The following is a 16,457-nucleotide window of genomic DNA, read 5'->3' on the forward strand; positions in this document are numbered from 1 at the left end:
AGAGGTCTTTAGAATGAGAAAGACTGAAAGTGGATGAGTGGGTCTCTCCCTGTGCAAAACATGCACACAGAGCCAATTATTTCCAAAACAGCAGTAGAGGGAAAAGTGGCTTGGAAAACATCAACTAAGTATACCCGAGCAGAGGCACAAGAACAGACAAATCCTGAAACCTTTGGTGCCTTTCTAAACATTTAGTTTTCTCCGGTGCGATGTGAACACATTGCTGTGGTCAACCAAAAGCACACTAAGGCTACAATGCCCAGGCAGGAGGAAGCGTGAACAAGCATGAATATAGTGTGTTGGCCACCAAAAATGTTCTTAGTGAAATTGCCTGGGAGGGAACTAAGCACACAAAGGAGGGACATTTAGAAAAATGCGCCAATAAAAAGGAAGTATTTAAGACAAGCACAACAAAGATGAATGGCAATATTGGGGATGGTTAAAGCTCAGACTGAATACAGCATGTCTTGCAGACAGCGCATGCGCACTGCCTAGGCTTGACCTAAAAAAGGTTGGTGAGGCAAACAAAGAAAAATGTATGTTAAGGAATTGCACTTGAAAGTGCCAACGCTGGCACATTTACAGGTAGTACAAGTAACACTACTCAGTGGGCATGCATTGAACAATAATAAAAAAAACTGAAGCAACAATGTTTTTATTCAATGTAGTAATATTTCAAAGTAGCTACTGGCTCGATTATTTTGGGTGTTCTAATGTACCACTTACAATGATTGCCCAAACAAAATCTTGTACATAATTCTGCAGCCCCTATGGCAATGTATGCTTGTTAACATATAAATGAACAAGCAATGACAAAACCAAATCGGCCTTGCTTGCATTTTGAGTACTGACTAATACATATAAAGTCTGCTAGAGTCAAAAAAGAAAAGAAAAATGGCTACTCTCTGTTTACATCGTATCTCTGTGGTATAAAATGGTGTGGGATGATTCAATGTACTTCCGAGATATAAATAGTCCTTTGTGCATTGCAAAGCAAGCACTCTATAGGAGGTGGAAAGATGCCCTAAGCAGTGAATAGCATAAGAGAGCACAATACTCTTTTGGCCAGAGCCAAAGGACACACTATATATTTCAAAGCACTGGTAACAACTGGTTAAGAAGATAGCTGCACTGTCAAGCCACACGTAAACGTAAGGATTTTTTTTAACAAACTTTACTGCGTTTTCTAAAGATCTGGACGCAGTATTCAAAAGACAGTGTATTGTTATCATCGGACCGCAGCCTCAACAATGTTATACATAACATGGAGGAGCGTTTCGTCGGAGTCGCTTTGTTACCGAATTAATAGGTTTAATTAGTGGATATGTTAGTGCAATGCTCATCGATCATAATCACTGTGTACTATACCATCTCGAACCCGAGATTTAACATGCTCCTTGAAAGTCCGACCCCACCCCACACCCTCCCCATGGTGCATCGATTAATATTGAGTGACAAGGCAGCCCTGTAATCGCACTGATAGGTATGAGCAATTACAAAATACGTTACTTACCTGTAACTGTAGTTCTCCAGTATTGGAAGATTTCATAGATTCACATGCTTGAACTGTTCCATTGAAGTGGCACGTTCTTGGGAGACCTTGGTGGACTCCTTGAGGGATCCAGAGGATCGACTGCCAGATGAAAGCTGAACCCCTCCATCAGACGCGCTACTGACTCCGATATGAAGGAGGGGCCCGAGATACCACTGAAAGCCGCGCCTATAGTCTTCAATTACTCCAGTATTGGAATTTTCATAGATTTACATGCTTGAATCCTTCTCCGTCGTTGAGATGGGAGTCCCCGGTGTTATACAAAAGCTATGCTCCAATGTAGATATACTTTATATGCATTAGCCCTTTTTTTTTTTTTCTTTTTTTACAAAATGACTAAAGTACAAACTCCAAAATCCACCACCCTCTAGAACCCTCCTGTGAGGAGATGCCGCCCCTCAGATTTTCCAGGCATTAGTGCTGTAATATATATGATACTTATGAAAGAAGGTGAGCTCCCCAGGGTAGGTGGGTGGGTTGCATGTGAATCTATGAAAGTTTCCAATAATCGAGAACTACAGTTACAGGTAAGTAACTTATTTCTTATTCCAGTATTGGAACTTTCATAGATTCACATGCTTGAATCAGAAGAGCAAGCAGTAAGTAGCACATTTTCTGTAGTTAGCTATATAACCATTCTATTGTGACAAGTTAGCGCAATCCAACAGTCATGATTACTATAAATATGATAACAGAAGAAATGCAAAATTATTGACAATGTGCATAAAGACATTAAGAAAGCAGATAGTAGGTAATACCAGAATGGCTCACCTACATTGGAACCATTGCCGGAGTACTGCCTGTCGGACCGCTGATCGTGTCAGTATTCAGGCGGTCGTGTCTCGTGAAAGTGTGTGACTTTTTTCACATTGCAGCTCACTCAGCAGATTTCCATCAACGACTCTCCTGAAAATAAAGCAAGGATGTGGAAATGGCCCTTGTTCAATGTGTGTGCACTTTAGAGTCTAAAGGTAGACCAGCCTTGGTATGGCAACAAATGACTGCACTTGTAATCCATCGAGAGATAGTCTGTTTGGCCACTGGGAACCCTTTTCTAGGGTTACTGTAAGCTATGAACAGTTGGTTTGATTTCCAAAAAGGTTTCGCCCTTTCTAGATAAATCCTGAGACATCTATTCAGATTTAGCAAGTGAAAAGACATTTCTGCTGCCGTTTGCAGATTAGGGAAGAAAGTTTTCAATACCACAGGTTCGTTGACATGAAAATCCGACGGGACCTTAGGTATAAATATAGAGTTGGTGCTTAAGATGACTCTCTCGTCTAAATTGTAAAAAGGGTTCCTGTATTGTGAACGCTTGAATTTCGCAAACCATACCCGCAGAAGTAGGCGCAATAAGGAGTGCCACCTTCCATGTAACGTATTTTATGTCAGCCCTGTGAATGGGCTCAAATGGCAGTTTAATAAGCTGACTAAGAACTGTGTTCAATTGCCATGCTAGAGGAGGAGCTCTGACTGGAGGATAGGTTCTAAAATGACCTTTTAAGAATTGCTTTATAAGTCTATGAGACCAAAGAGATGGTTTACCAGATCTTCTTCTAAAGCTAGAGATGGCTGCCAGATAAACATTAACGGATGCATATTGCAATCCTGAGCTCTCCAGATTCAACAAATAAGGTAAGATTGCTTCCGGAGAGAAGGACAGAGGATGTACTTTAGCAGACTTGCACCACAAACAGAAACGTTTCCACTTAAGGCGGTATGTCTTGTTCATGCTATCCGCCCGGTCTCTGGATAGTATTTCTGTGCAGTCATTAGGGATGTTTAAATGGCCGAACTCAATTAACTCAGGAACCATGCTAACAAGGTCAGAGATTTCGGATTCGGATGTCTCACTTGGGCATGGTTCTTGGTGAGTAGCGATGGAATTGGCTCTAAACCTATGGGTGGACATAGGGACATTAGTAGAAGTTCTGTGTACCAATGTTTGCGTGGCATGCAGAGGCTATTAGGAGTATTTGGCGGGTTCTGACTTGATCTTGCTTATCACTCTCAGGAGGAGAGGGATTGGAGGAAAAGCGTAAAGCATAGATTCCTGACCAAGCAATCAAAATGCATCCACCCACGGCCCCTTCTGGTGATGCCAGCTTGCGTAAAAACCGGCATTTGGCATTCTGGGAGGTCGAGAAAAGATCCAGGTTCGGTTGGTTCCACTGACGGAATATTTTGTTCAGTGTGGATTGGTCCAATTCCCATTCGTGGGTAGATGATGTTAACCTGCTCAGAGAATCTGCTATGGCATTCTGGTGGCCTGGGACTTGTTCTGCCTTTACGTGAACCAAATGTTGAATGCACCAATTCCAAATGGCTTGCGCCTCCTGGGATAGAAGCTGGGAGCGAGTTCTCCCCTGCTTGTTGATACAGTGCATTGTCGTGGTATTGTCCGTCCTGAAAAGCACCAATGTTCCGCCAATTCTTGGAAGAAAGGCTTGTAACGCTAAAAATACTGCTCTCAGTTCTAGAAGGTTGATATGGAGACTGCAGCAAGAGGAGGGCAATTTGCTGCTTACTTGAAGATCTTGCAGATACGCGCCCCATCCGTCAATTGACGCATCTGTTACTGTTAATAGGGGAGTCTACGGCAAGAACTGCAGCCCTACTGAAACGTGCGTGGATTGTCCACCAACTGAGGGATGTTACTATCAATAGAGTTACCTGTATGATGTCCTCGAAAGATCCCTCCGCTTGAATCCACTGTTTGTGCAGCTCCTCTTGTAGTGGGTGCATATGAAGTCGACAATATGGGATCAGAGTGATACAAGATGACATCATTCCCATCAATGATTTAAATCATCGAACTGAAAGACTTTTTTGTCTGCAGGTGCTTCGCTAGCGTGATCAATTGTTCTTGCCTGTCCGATGTTGGGTATGCCTTAGCCTGCTGTGTGTCTAATATAGCTCTCAGAAATGCTATTCTTTTTGATGGCTGGAGGATTGACTTCTCTCGATTGGGAAGGAGGTCCAACTGGCTGAAAAGACGCAAGGTTGCTGTGATGGTTTAGTGTGCTGCCTGAATATTGGACGGCTTTACCAGTCAGTCGTCCAAGTATGGGAAGACTTGGCATTGATTGTGTCTCAGGTAAGCTGCTACTGGAGTTAAACATTTGGTAACAATCCGGGGTGCAGACTTGAGGCCAAAGGGAAGTACACTGAATTGAAAGTGGCAGCCAGTTACCGCGAATCTCCGGAATCTTCTGTGACCTGGGTGAATGGGTATATGAAAATAGGCATCCTGCAGGTCTAGGGAAGCCATATAATCCTCTGTTTGCAGGACATCTTGTAATTACTCAATGTGACCATGCCGAAGGTTTGCTTTTTCAGGTACTTGTTTAGCTCCCTTAAATCTAGTATCGGTATCCAAAAACAAGACTTTTTTGCGGATCAGGAAGAAGCAGGAGTAAAAACCTTTCCCACTTTGGGACAAAGGCACACTCTCTATTGCCTCCTTTTTTAACATAATTTCCACCTCCAAGTTGAGCAAATGCAGGTGTTTGTTCCACCCGAGAGGGTGGCATTTGTATAAATTCCAGAAGGTGGCCAAATTAAATTATATCTAATACCCATTGGTCTTTGGTTATCTGACGCCAATGATGGATGTGATTCCTCAGAGCTCCTTGAGATTTTACTGGGGAGGAGCGAAAGGTGGCCGGTAGCTGAACATTGTCTCCCACGCTTTTCTCTTTGTGGGGGTCTGCCGTAAGCAGCTGAAAGTGGCTGCCGCTATTGATATTGTGGTCTGGTGGAGTGGCTAACGGCAGGGTATGTCTGGGACCTATATTGCTGATATACTCCCCGAAATGAAGACTGGCCTCTCCCCCTTCCTCCACGAAAAGGTGTTTTCCTTAACTGGAGAGTGCCAAGTGATCCGCCAGTATTTGTGTCTGATTTTACAGCCTGAAGGGCATCAATGTGTTTCCCAAATAATGCCTCTCCATCATAAGGGAGATCTAAAAACACAGGGGGTCATTATGACCCTGGTGGTCGGTGGCAACATGGCGCTAAATACCGCCAACAGGTTGGCGGTACCAACCGCCATGTTATGGCACTGGGTGAAGTTAACCTGCCAATGTACCACTCCGACGGCCACAGGGGTGAGAGCCGCCGGGCTGGAGATATCTGTCTCCAACCCGGCGGCTGTCACTGTTCCGCCCACGGCATTATGACCCCGCCTACTGCCATGGTTTTCATGGCTTCCTTACTGCCACCAAAACCATGGTGGTAGGAACTATCACTGACAGGGAATTCATTCCCTGTCACTGATATGGGTCTCCCCACCTCCCTCTCCAGAGTCATCCCACCCACCCCCCCTTCATTCTCACCCCCTTCTCACACACACACACACACACACACACACACCCATTCACACACACATCCTCACACACTTAAATACATACATGCAGACATGCATTCACACAACACAACATACACGCACTCAAGCCTCCATACATGCACACACATTCAAAACGAAACACACCTGCATACACACACCCACACACACACACCCCCCCTACCCCATCCCCTGTCGGAGCACCCACTTACCTGTGTTTAGGGGGTCCTCTGGCAGGAGACGGGACGGGATGGGGCGCTGCTGGCAGCAGCAGCGTCCGCCAGCAGAACAGCGCCAGGCCATATTATTGGTCATAATACGACTGGCAGCAGTCTACTGCAGGGGTGCTGCTGCTGGCAGCAGCGCCACCTTACCGCCATCCGCCGGCATACCACAGCTGGATTTCCACCATCTAGGCGGAAATCCGGCTGTGGTCATAATATGGTGGACGGCTCGTAGCTGCGGCACTGGTCTTTTGGCAGCCATCGCGATAGGCGTTTTTTTACCGATAATGTTGTAGTGAGGGCCTTGGTCTGTATTTCAGGCCCGAAATTAGTGGCCTTAAGCCATCCTTGACAACTTAACACTGCTGCTCTAGCCAATTGTCTAAAACCCATAGCCGCGATATCAAGAGCACAGTCAATGATCTCAGCAGAAAAACTTTGCCCTTACAGTAATACTTTTTTCGCTTCATTCTTCATGGCTTCTGGCAGCTCCTCTAAATATTGTGAGATATCCATCCACAGCTGCCTGTCATACCTTCCAAGGATGGCCAATGAGCTTGCCGCTCGCATTACAATGGCAGACACTGAAGAAAAACGTTTGCCAATATTATCAAGTCGCCTTCATTCCTTATCTGGTGGTGAAGTTAAAGGGGCAGAAGGGTTTCTGGAGCAGCGTTGTGTAGCTTGCGAAATGACAGAGTCAGTCTTTGGATGACCTGTAAGGCATGCTGGAGCGTCATCTGTGGCCTTGTACTTTTTGTCTAGTTTAGGTAAGACTGCTGGGACTGTTGCAGGGTTGCACATAATCTTCAGCCCGTGGCTCCAGACGTGATTTATGATGGGGATACCGTGGCTCCAGACGTGATTTATGATGGGCGTAGCCCTGATTGTTTTTCTGTAGGAATCTTTAAAATTTAATAGGAAACAATCCTGTTCTGCCTTTTCTAACAGGGTATGAAAACCCCCTATATCTTCCGAGGGGACTCCACTGTGGGCTGAATGGGAGACGTAGGTGTACGGAAAATAGAATTGTCCCATTCGTCCTTATGGGTGCTGATCTCACCTTCTCAGGTCGCAACTTCTTCAGATGACGAAGGGGGAAGAGGGTATAGTCAGAGGGGGAGTTTGTGGATGAGGGAGAGGACTGACTTGAGGCTGCTAAAAGTGCTGTGGCATTGTTGGTGTCACAGTAGGCTGATGCTGCTGTACTGATGTGGCTGCGGATGGAGAGCAAGCTCTTTAATCCGCTAACATAGCCTGGAGATCAGATACCATCCCACAGGGAAAACATACCAGCTCCTGTTGTGGCTGAGATGGTTAGGAATAGTATTGTTGGTCGTAGTAGGAGTCGTCGTCGGAATATTCCTGACACTTGACATGCAACTGTAAAGGCCTCCTAGCTATGGCATATAAACCATCATCACTCGAATCATCATCATCCAAAAAGTGCAACAGTAGTAGACGTGAAACTTTACTAGGAGACGTGATAGAAGGTGTTAAGGTATGTTTTTTATGTCCCCTTAGGGGTGTCTGCATAGTTGATTAAAAAACAAGTAGTGATGATGGTCTCTGTTTCTTTGCAGGTATGTTCATGATCGATGATAGATGAACAGTTCATAGCGGTGGCGTAGTCAATACAATCGTAGGAGGATGACTAGTTGACAGGAGGGATGTTGGCGGTTGCATTGTCGACGGGCTCGTAGTTGACAGGATTGTCATTGACGGTATTATCGTCGACAGTGGCACCATCAACGGAGACTGCAGCAGTGATGGTAAGGGGCACTGAAATGGTGATGACAGTAGCAGTTGCCATTACCTGTGATGTCGTTGACGACCTTGTCGTCAATGGCGCAGACAACTTGTGCTTAACCTGTAGAGGTAGCGTGGGGGCTCAGAACGAAATTCCATCTTGGGTTTTGACAAGGAATCGGTCTTCATTTTTAACAACTTGGCAGAATGTTTCTTGGAAGGGTTGTGAGATTTAGAGGAGCCCTCAGTTGATTTCTTGAGTGCCTTTTTTGAGGTTCATTGGCGTTATCCTCCGAATGTCTCTTGACACGGGTTTTACTAACTAACAAAGAAGAGGTGGCAATATTACAGTTTTTGTAGAAAATTTGACATACCTTGCAGTCTCTGGTCTTATGGAGGTAGCACAAGGTCTAAAGAGCCCCTTTTTAGGTGTCTCTAACATACTAGTCGGTTTGAAGCACCTAATTTTATTAGGGTTGAAGTGAAAGTAGTTGTCCAAAAGTAACTCAAAACAGGATTTCTGAGGAAAAAAACTGAGAAGAGCTCAGAGAAGACTACCTAGCACAATGTGCAGTGGAAAAACTGAGGGAAGGCAGTTCCTCACAGGAGGGTTCTAGAGGGTGGTGTAACCTGATTGGTGGATTCTGGACTTTTTTTTTTTTTTTTACAAAATGACTACAATAGGTTACTAAGCTAAACGCCTAATGCATATAATGTATATCTACATTGGCGAGTAGCTTTTGTAGAACACTGGGGACTCCCATCTCAACGAAGGAGAAGGATTCAAGCATGTATATCTATGAAAGTTCCAATACTGGAGTAATTGAAGACTGTAGGAACAGCTTGCAGCTGTCAGTGATATCTATCGCCCAACCCCTCGGATCGGAGTCAGTAGAGCGTCCGATGGAGGCGCTCCACTTTCATCTGGCAGTCGATCCTCTGTATCCCTCAAGGAGTCTACCAAGATCTCCCAAGAACCTACCACTTCCATGGAACCCTTCTTGCATCTTGGAGTCTCATCTCTGCTGTGGAATCCGCCTACTTTCTTAATTCTCTTCTCCATTCATGTAGGTTAGCACTCCCTCCCTGCCCCCTCTGCCCCCCGGCTCTTACAGTTCCTAGCAATCTCTCTTTTAGCAAGGACAAACAGATCCTGGAAGCAGCTGGTGACTTTATTCTTAGTTGTGTGTGGGTACCACCTCAGGAGACAGTGTTGGGCTACACAAGGGACCTTGCGCTTTACGGTAGTGGACAGTGTCTCTGTGTTGCCCGCCAAATAAGCGACCAGCTCTGGACAGTCTCGAAACATATGATAGAATCCTGCTCCTATGTCTCCGCATACTGGGCATGCAACTTCTATCTGTGGACGGTATGTCTTGTGTAGTATAAAGAGTTTGTTTAGTTTAAACCTGGTGTTTCTGGTTGCTTTAGTTGTGCTGTATAGGATATTCTCCCAGTTCCAGTCGCCTATGGCCAAATCAAGATTTGCTTCCCATTTGCCCTCCAACGTGGTCAGAAGGGCCATGACATCACCCCAGTAGCATCTGCATAAACAAGTGACTGCCTTATATGTCCCTGATGTTTGCGAATAGCCACAGTGGTCGCATTGTGTAATAGGAAGTGCCCCTGGGGCAGGACATCTCAGCCACAGCTCCGCGAAGGGAAGAAGCACTCCTTCCTAAAAGAGGGCCCCCACCCTAGTTATTCCGGTCTCCCTCCAAGCTGACAGCCCGCACGTTCCCCAGGGAGACAATTCTTCGAGGAGTAAGGAATATCGATTTGTGACTTACAGAGATTGCAAGTCCAACACCGCTGTGCTACCTGAAACTAGGCGGCGGCCCCAGGAGGTCAAGCAGAGCACTGGCCAACCTAGTTGCCTCTGGAGTCTATGGTATTTCTCTGCCTTGCATCTGACTTCTGGCCACCCCCTGCATCTGTGGCACCAGATAATAAGCCTCAAAATCCGGGACTGCCAGCCCTTCCTCCGTCACAGGGTGTTGCAGGGTAGCCAAGACCACTCTGCATCAGCCTGATCCCCAGATAAAGCCTTTTATGATCTTGTTTATGTCAGGAAAGCAGGAGGCTAGAATCCAAATCAGAAGCATTGTAAAAAAGTACAGCAGGCGGGGTAGCACCATCATCTTCAGCAGGGCCACCCTGCCCACAGTTGAGTGGCAGTGTAGCCCAGGACGTGGTGCTGGTCTTGAGACGACCTGATCGCTCTAACTATATTCCCCTCCAACAGGTCATCTGGATCATGGTATACTCTGATTCCTAGATATTGGAAGGAATCCGGCTCCCACACCAAGGGTCCCAAGCCATCCAGGAACAGACAGGATTTGCACTAATTAACCTTAAGCCCTGATAGGGACCCATAGTGGTCCAACATATCATGGGCTCCCCTCAGGTCATCCAGGCCATCCTACAGGAATAGGAGCAGGTCGACTGCATACAGCGCAATATGATGGGCATGCCCTGCAGATTCGAGGGCGCGGTAGATGGTTCCCATTCAGGCCCAACATGCTAGGGCCTCCACTGCCAGAGAAGGCAACCTGTCCAGTCCCCCGCTCTATTGCCCATGTCTCCGAAATTGATCGCCCATTGCGGACTCTAGCCATCCGACTAGCATAGAGCAAGTGCGTCCATGCTATAGAGCTCCCTCCCTGGCCCATCCACGCCATGATGCTGTAGAGGTATTGCCACTCCAGGCTATCAAGGCTTTTTCGATATCTATCACTAATATCAACGCTCTCCCTCTATCCCGAGTGTTACCCACCAGAATCGCGCATGACTGTTGAATGTTGTGGGCTGTGTTGTGTCCCAGAATAAAGCCAGCTTGGTCCCTGTGGATGAGGCTTGAAATATGCAGCAAAAGTCGTGTGGCCAAGATTCTGTTTAATATTTTATATACCGCATTCAGCATCGATAACGGCCAGCAGGTCCTCTTATGAGGTTCTTTCCCACCCAGGATTCAAAAAAGGGACTATCGGGGCTTCCCAAGTGGATTGTGGGAGGAGACCTATAGTTTTGGCGGTATTATGCATGTCTTCTTATTTAGCACCTCATAGTATGTAGCATAAAATTCTATGAGTAGTCCATCCGTGGACACCCTGTAAACAGTTTATTTACTCCATCCACTCTGGTCCTCCTTCCTTTCTCCATGTTTAGGGCTAGTGCCTTCCTAAATGTCCCAAAAAGTGGAGTTTCAGCACTCTGTACAGTACTCCTTGTCCCAGCTAGGTTCTAAAAAGTGTATTTTACCACGCCTATTAAACTGCTCCTCCCCCAGCATCCATTTCAGGTGTACAGATAAAAGGCAGATTCGTTTAAGAGCATCTTTAAGTGACATTTTTCCTGTGAAGCTAAGGGCATATTCCTGTTCAAACCTTTCCACCTGGGCATGTTGGGCCGAAAACTCGGCCCATTTTCCCTATGAGCCCACAATCACCCACTTCTTTAATAATGCTCGCTTAAACCACCTCAATCACCCCTTTATCACATATCTCTGTCGGCCCTTTGTTGATTTCTTCCCATGCCATTTTCTCCTCTTCTTCTAAAAGCAAGCAATTTTCTTTCCACAGGATCACATAATGATGCTAACTTGGTCCTCTAGTTAGGCCAACGAAAGTGGGCCCATTGCTAACACATCTGCGTAAACACACAGACCTGTTAAGTGTGGTGTCCCATGGTCACTTCCATATACAGCACTCTTAGTGCTCCTGCTGGAATTCTAAAAGCATACACCCTATTCACATTCCTTGAGTGATGAACAGTGTATGAAGGGTGAACGCTCAGCTCTTACTTCTGGGTGCATCCTGGACGCTTTATACCCAGCTTTAAATAATAGTTCATACTACAGTTTGGGCCCATGCTGCTTCTGGGTGGACCCCACATGACACATGCTATGGTCTCAGTGCATCGCTTCTGGATAAACTCCATTTGCTATTTTCTTGTTGACCCCACCAATCCACATGTTAAGAACTACAGCATCTAATCTTGCATCCGCCCCCTCACCCCTCCAACCCCCAGAATGGAAGCAAAGGATCTCAATGAAAATGGGAGCACTTTGAGGTCTTGTCCACTGTGAGAAGGAGTACGACCATAAATAACCGAATATAAAACAAGCACAAGACAGTACCTTTTCTATGATGCGATTTCCTCCAAACCGAGCAACAAACTCAGCAGGTGAAGCAACTGTAAAATCCCTGTGCACATCCAGTTTCTTCTGCTCACGGCCTTTCTTTACTAAATGCAGTCCTGACATGCTTGGTCTACAGTAAAAACAAAGTGGAAAAGAAAGACATGTATTCAGACAATGTACGCAATATAATCCTTGCATAATATTGAAGATATAATCTTATGCTGACAAGTAGAATTTAAAAGACGATTTCATCTAAGATTTGGAAATATACAACACACTTCTTTAAACAAACGGCTGTTTATGCAAGCACTATAGGTCTCTCCTGTAAATGTAATGAGTAAGAACTTTAATAAGTAACTTTAGATCTATGCAGCATCTTCTTCACTTTAGATGAGGGGGTAGAAATAATGCTAAAGCTGTGCACACTGATTACAATTAACGTAGGTTCAACCTTGCCTTGTCTCCAATGTAACCTTGTTCAAAGAAAGTTACATGTGGAAAATCAGCCAACAATACCGTCAATTCAATTCAGACACCTCGATGAAGCAAATGTAACAAGAAAGCGGGCCTTACCAAAGCATGTAAAATCGGACTTATTTTATGTGTATTTATTTATTTATTTTTAATATAAATTGTACATGCTGCAATGACATGCTAAAATATACAGGCTAATGCACACGTCATACTGAACGAGTGGTATAGAGCTTTACGGATTAATTGGTAGTGTATTACCTTTCCTAATGGTGCTGTGCTCGCTCATTAAAGGATTATGTGCCCCCTTCCTAAGATACTCTGCTGCCACCCCAAAATGTACTGTGATCCGCACATATCCTGTATTCATTCACTTAATTAAAAAGTCACATAGAGCTACATGAATTAATTACAGCAATACCCCTGTACATATAGCGAGAGTCAAGGGTGTCTTGAAAGAGCTAAATACTGGTAGGATAAAACCACAACTACCATGCATCATTGACTGCCCCTGTAAAAACTCTCAACAATTGTACTTCTACAGTATCCGATTTATAGAACTGAAATAGTCAAGTTCGGAGTTTCCTAGAGATAAGCACATTAAGCAAAATTCAATATGCTTTCCTGCACTAAGTTTCAAAGGACCCACTCTCAAATTTTTTCTTCCAGGGAATCCGCCAGGAACCACCACTTTAACAAGACACTAAGTACATATTTAGGGTTGCCAGGAGTCTACGGGTGAGTGAGACTTCAATAAAGACTACGGGAAAGTAGATCTATTTCATGCAGCATCCTGTGATGTAGTCCTGTTATTTTCTGTTACTCGTTATTAGGTGCAGTCCATTTGGTTCAATGGAAGCAACCATATGTCATGTGAAAGCCCAGAACTGCAAAAATTGTGCTGTAAGGCATGTATCTGTGAGCACCACTCCACTGAAGTCCTAGAGTAAGATTCACTTTGTGTTTAAGGCTGAGTGAGAAATAAGTGTTAATTTAAGTTTGAGATACTGAGACACCACTGGAGTCTAGGGGCGGCGAATACTATAGTGACATCTATGGGGAGTACTTTACAGAGGTTTGTGGGCAAGAGAGTGAGCCTGCACTGAAGCATTTGGATGGATAATTCTCAATTAGAAATATTGTGTGGATTACTGTTTAGTGGCCAATAAGCTCCAATATTATGCTAGAACAGGGATGTACAACCTTTTCTGTACCAAAAGCGACTCCTGATCAATGAAATAGGCCGAAGCATCCAATATGTCTTAACATTGTTGCTAAGCAACCACACCAGAAACCAAAACAATAATAATTACCACACATTGACAGGATTACTAGTGACCACCAAAATGCATGTCACAATATCGAATGACAAAATACTGTCATGCCAAATATATCCAGAATATTGACTGATTGAGTCACAACTTTCTCAGACATGGACATTATTAATATAAAGGATGGTCATGATTATTTGATAGATGGCCACAACTAGGCAAGGATACTCACAATATGACAAGGACAGCTGTTGGTATGCCATGAATAATGCAAGGATACCCAACATATGTCGATTTACCATTATCACTCCAATGCCTACTTTAAGCCAGGAATAGTCATAATTGTGGTAGAGATTAACCCCTTACGTCTTGGCACCAAATACATTTGGTGCTCCGTGGCATAAGGGATGGCTTCCATAGAGAGCCAGTGTCTTAAAGGAGGGACATGCCAGCTACACACACACAATATACCAAACAGTGCACATGTTTACACACATTAAACATTTAAACAAATACACATACATATGAATTAAATGTGTGTAATCCCCACCTAATGCACACAATATTGTAGATGGCCTCCCATTCCCCCAAGGAATGAACAATGGTTCGTTGCTGCTTAGTTATATTCACGCTCTAGAAATACCAATACATACATACATACATGCACGCATACATGCACACTCCCGCCATCTGAAACAAACTCCTGCTCTCCTTGGCGAGAATGCTGATAATGCACGGTTCTCAGACACTTTCACTTGGTCTCTGGCAGTCCCATGATTTACTGACTCCACTCCTATTGCAGGCACATCTTTTCTGGCCCGGTTTTCACACGTACTGCCCGAGTGATGGAATGGAGCTTGCAAAGTGAATATTCTCCATGCGAATTTGCAAAATTGAGAGTAGATAAATGTGGTCATGATGCAGGTACTGCAGGCAGTCACAGTATGTTACTATGCAAGTTCATGGCCCTGCCATTGGTTTGTCTGGTGGCCACTACAAGGATATGGAGATGTGCAGCACTTCCCTCCTCATTATAGACCCTTGAAATATGTACTGTGGTAGGGAACACCTTAGCGAGGTGCTTCCAAGATACGATTAATAATAACTAGCGTCTGACCTACCCATTGGAGACCCCGGTGCTAGAACAATCTGCAGTGAGAATGTATCTTTTTACCCAGCTCTCAACTTTAACTGAAAAGTACAGAAGAACGAGAACGCTCGTCAGAGCCGAGCAGTGTTCTTTTTGCTCTCCATATTTTAAACTACAAGGAACAACAATAATGTAGCGAAAAGAGCTTGTAGAAAGCATTGAAGAGGAGGATCAGCGGAGAGTGAAAGTAGACAGGAAGGGCAAGAAAGAGACTACAGGGAAAAAAAGAATTATGAGGAAGAATGCTGAAGTAATCCCTGTAAAATGTGTGTAGCTGCAAACTGTCAGATTGTTCACGTGGCTTCTTCCTGTGAAAGCAGATACAGAAACACAAAATGTTCCAACTGATCACAGAACTGTTCGATAATAAAACTCTTCTGCCGAGCCTAAGCGGGCAAGATCACTTTTTAGAATTTGAAGCCATCAGCATGATGGGTATCTGTGACAAGATCATGGGACCAACATTACATTCCCCAACATCTCACCGGTGAGAAATATTTGTTGCGAAGCGGCAACAGTTTGCTAGTATCACACATTTTGAAAAACTGCTAATTTGCTTATTATGAAAAGCTCTATATAAAAAAAGTGGAGTGTAATCTGTTTAAATCATCCATGAATTTACTCTCATGCACCAAACAGGCATGAGGTTGGCAGTGGTGTCGATGTACAAATCGCACAAGGAGATGAAGGCACATGGAAATACAATTCTAACACAAGAGGGAACAGTGTTCTGGGATCAACTAACCTCACTGGCTTTTTTTAATCTCAAACATTGCTGTATTTTCTGCCTGCTCCAGGTCTGGCTATCTGCCACTGCATACAGCTTTGAATCTCTAGAGAGAAGGGCGGGAATCCCAACAAAAAGGTAAAGTGCTCCCCAAATAAAGAACCTAACTGATGGACCAACACTTCCAATATCAACCTGGTAGACACTGTAGCAACTGCAAGACATGAGGGGAGCGTGGAGTGCGTGAAAATGTGACATCTGAACTAGACTACTTTCGCTCGAATCTGTGGCATACCTAGAGCAGCCAGCTAGATATTACATGCTGTTAATCAGAATAAACCACTCAAAGTAATCAAAGACATTCCCATATTATTCCCAGTAATACGGAAGTAATGTTCTTATCTTATCTACAGCTCTGGGGTCTTGAAACACAACAAACAAAAGCTCCCTTGACAGCACAAACCCCTGCTGAGCTCCAAACAAAAGCCCCTGCCTTTCAGTAGGCAAATGATGTATGTACTGCTCAATGCTACTTTGGAGGGGGGGGGGGGGGGGGGGCATTGCCTATGCCTCTGTATGCTTTGCACCACTTTACTCGCCTTAATAGGCCTCTTGATGCTTTGTAACCCCTCGGTCAGTTCTCAGATCTCCTAATTACCACCTGTGTTTCAGGCAGTAGTGGAGGACACACAGAATGGTTGCAAGGTGCTGATGGGCAAAGTAGGACACTGAACCGCCGATGGGCACTCTGAATCTCACTACTGTCTAAGAGCTAAATCTGAACTACTCCACACAGCAACCTCCCTCTGCTGGTCTAAAAGTGGATG

General features: G+C 44.7%; 1 protein-coding gene across 7 annotated transcripts in view; it reads right to left on the reverse strand.

Annotated features, from left to right (window-relative positions):
• Positions 1–16,457, reverse strand: part of ACACB (acetyl-CoA carboxylase beta) — a 1,528,264-nt gene that overhangs the window by 1,237,201 nt on the left and 274,606 nt on the right. For all 7 annotated transcript variants that reach the window (XM_069214760.1, XM_069214756.1, XM_069214757.1 and 4 more), the window contains one exon: positions 12,009–12,141. In XM_069214760.1, the coding sequence (XP_069070861.1) occupies positions 12,009–12,141 (133 nt within the window). The remainder of the gene's footprint in view (positions 1–12,008; positions 12,142–16,457) is intronic.

The sequence above is a fragment of the Pleurodeles waltl genome, chromosome 11 (genome assembly GCF_031143425.1).
Source record: "Pleurodeles waltl isolate 20211129_DDA chromosome 11, aPleWal1.hap1.20221129, whole genome shotgun sequence".
Classification (NCBI taxonomy): Eukaryota; Metazoa; Chordata; class Amphibia; order Caudata; family Salamandridae; genus Pleurodeles; species Pleurodeles waltl.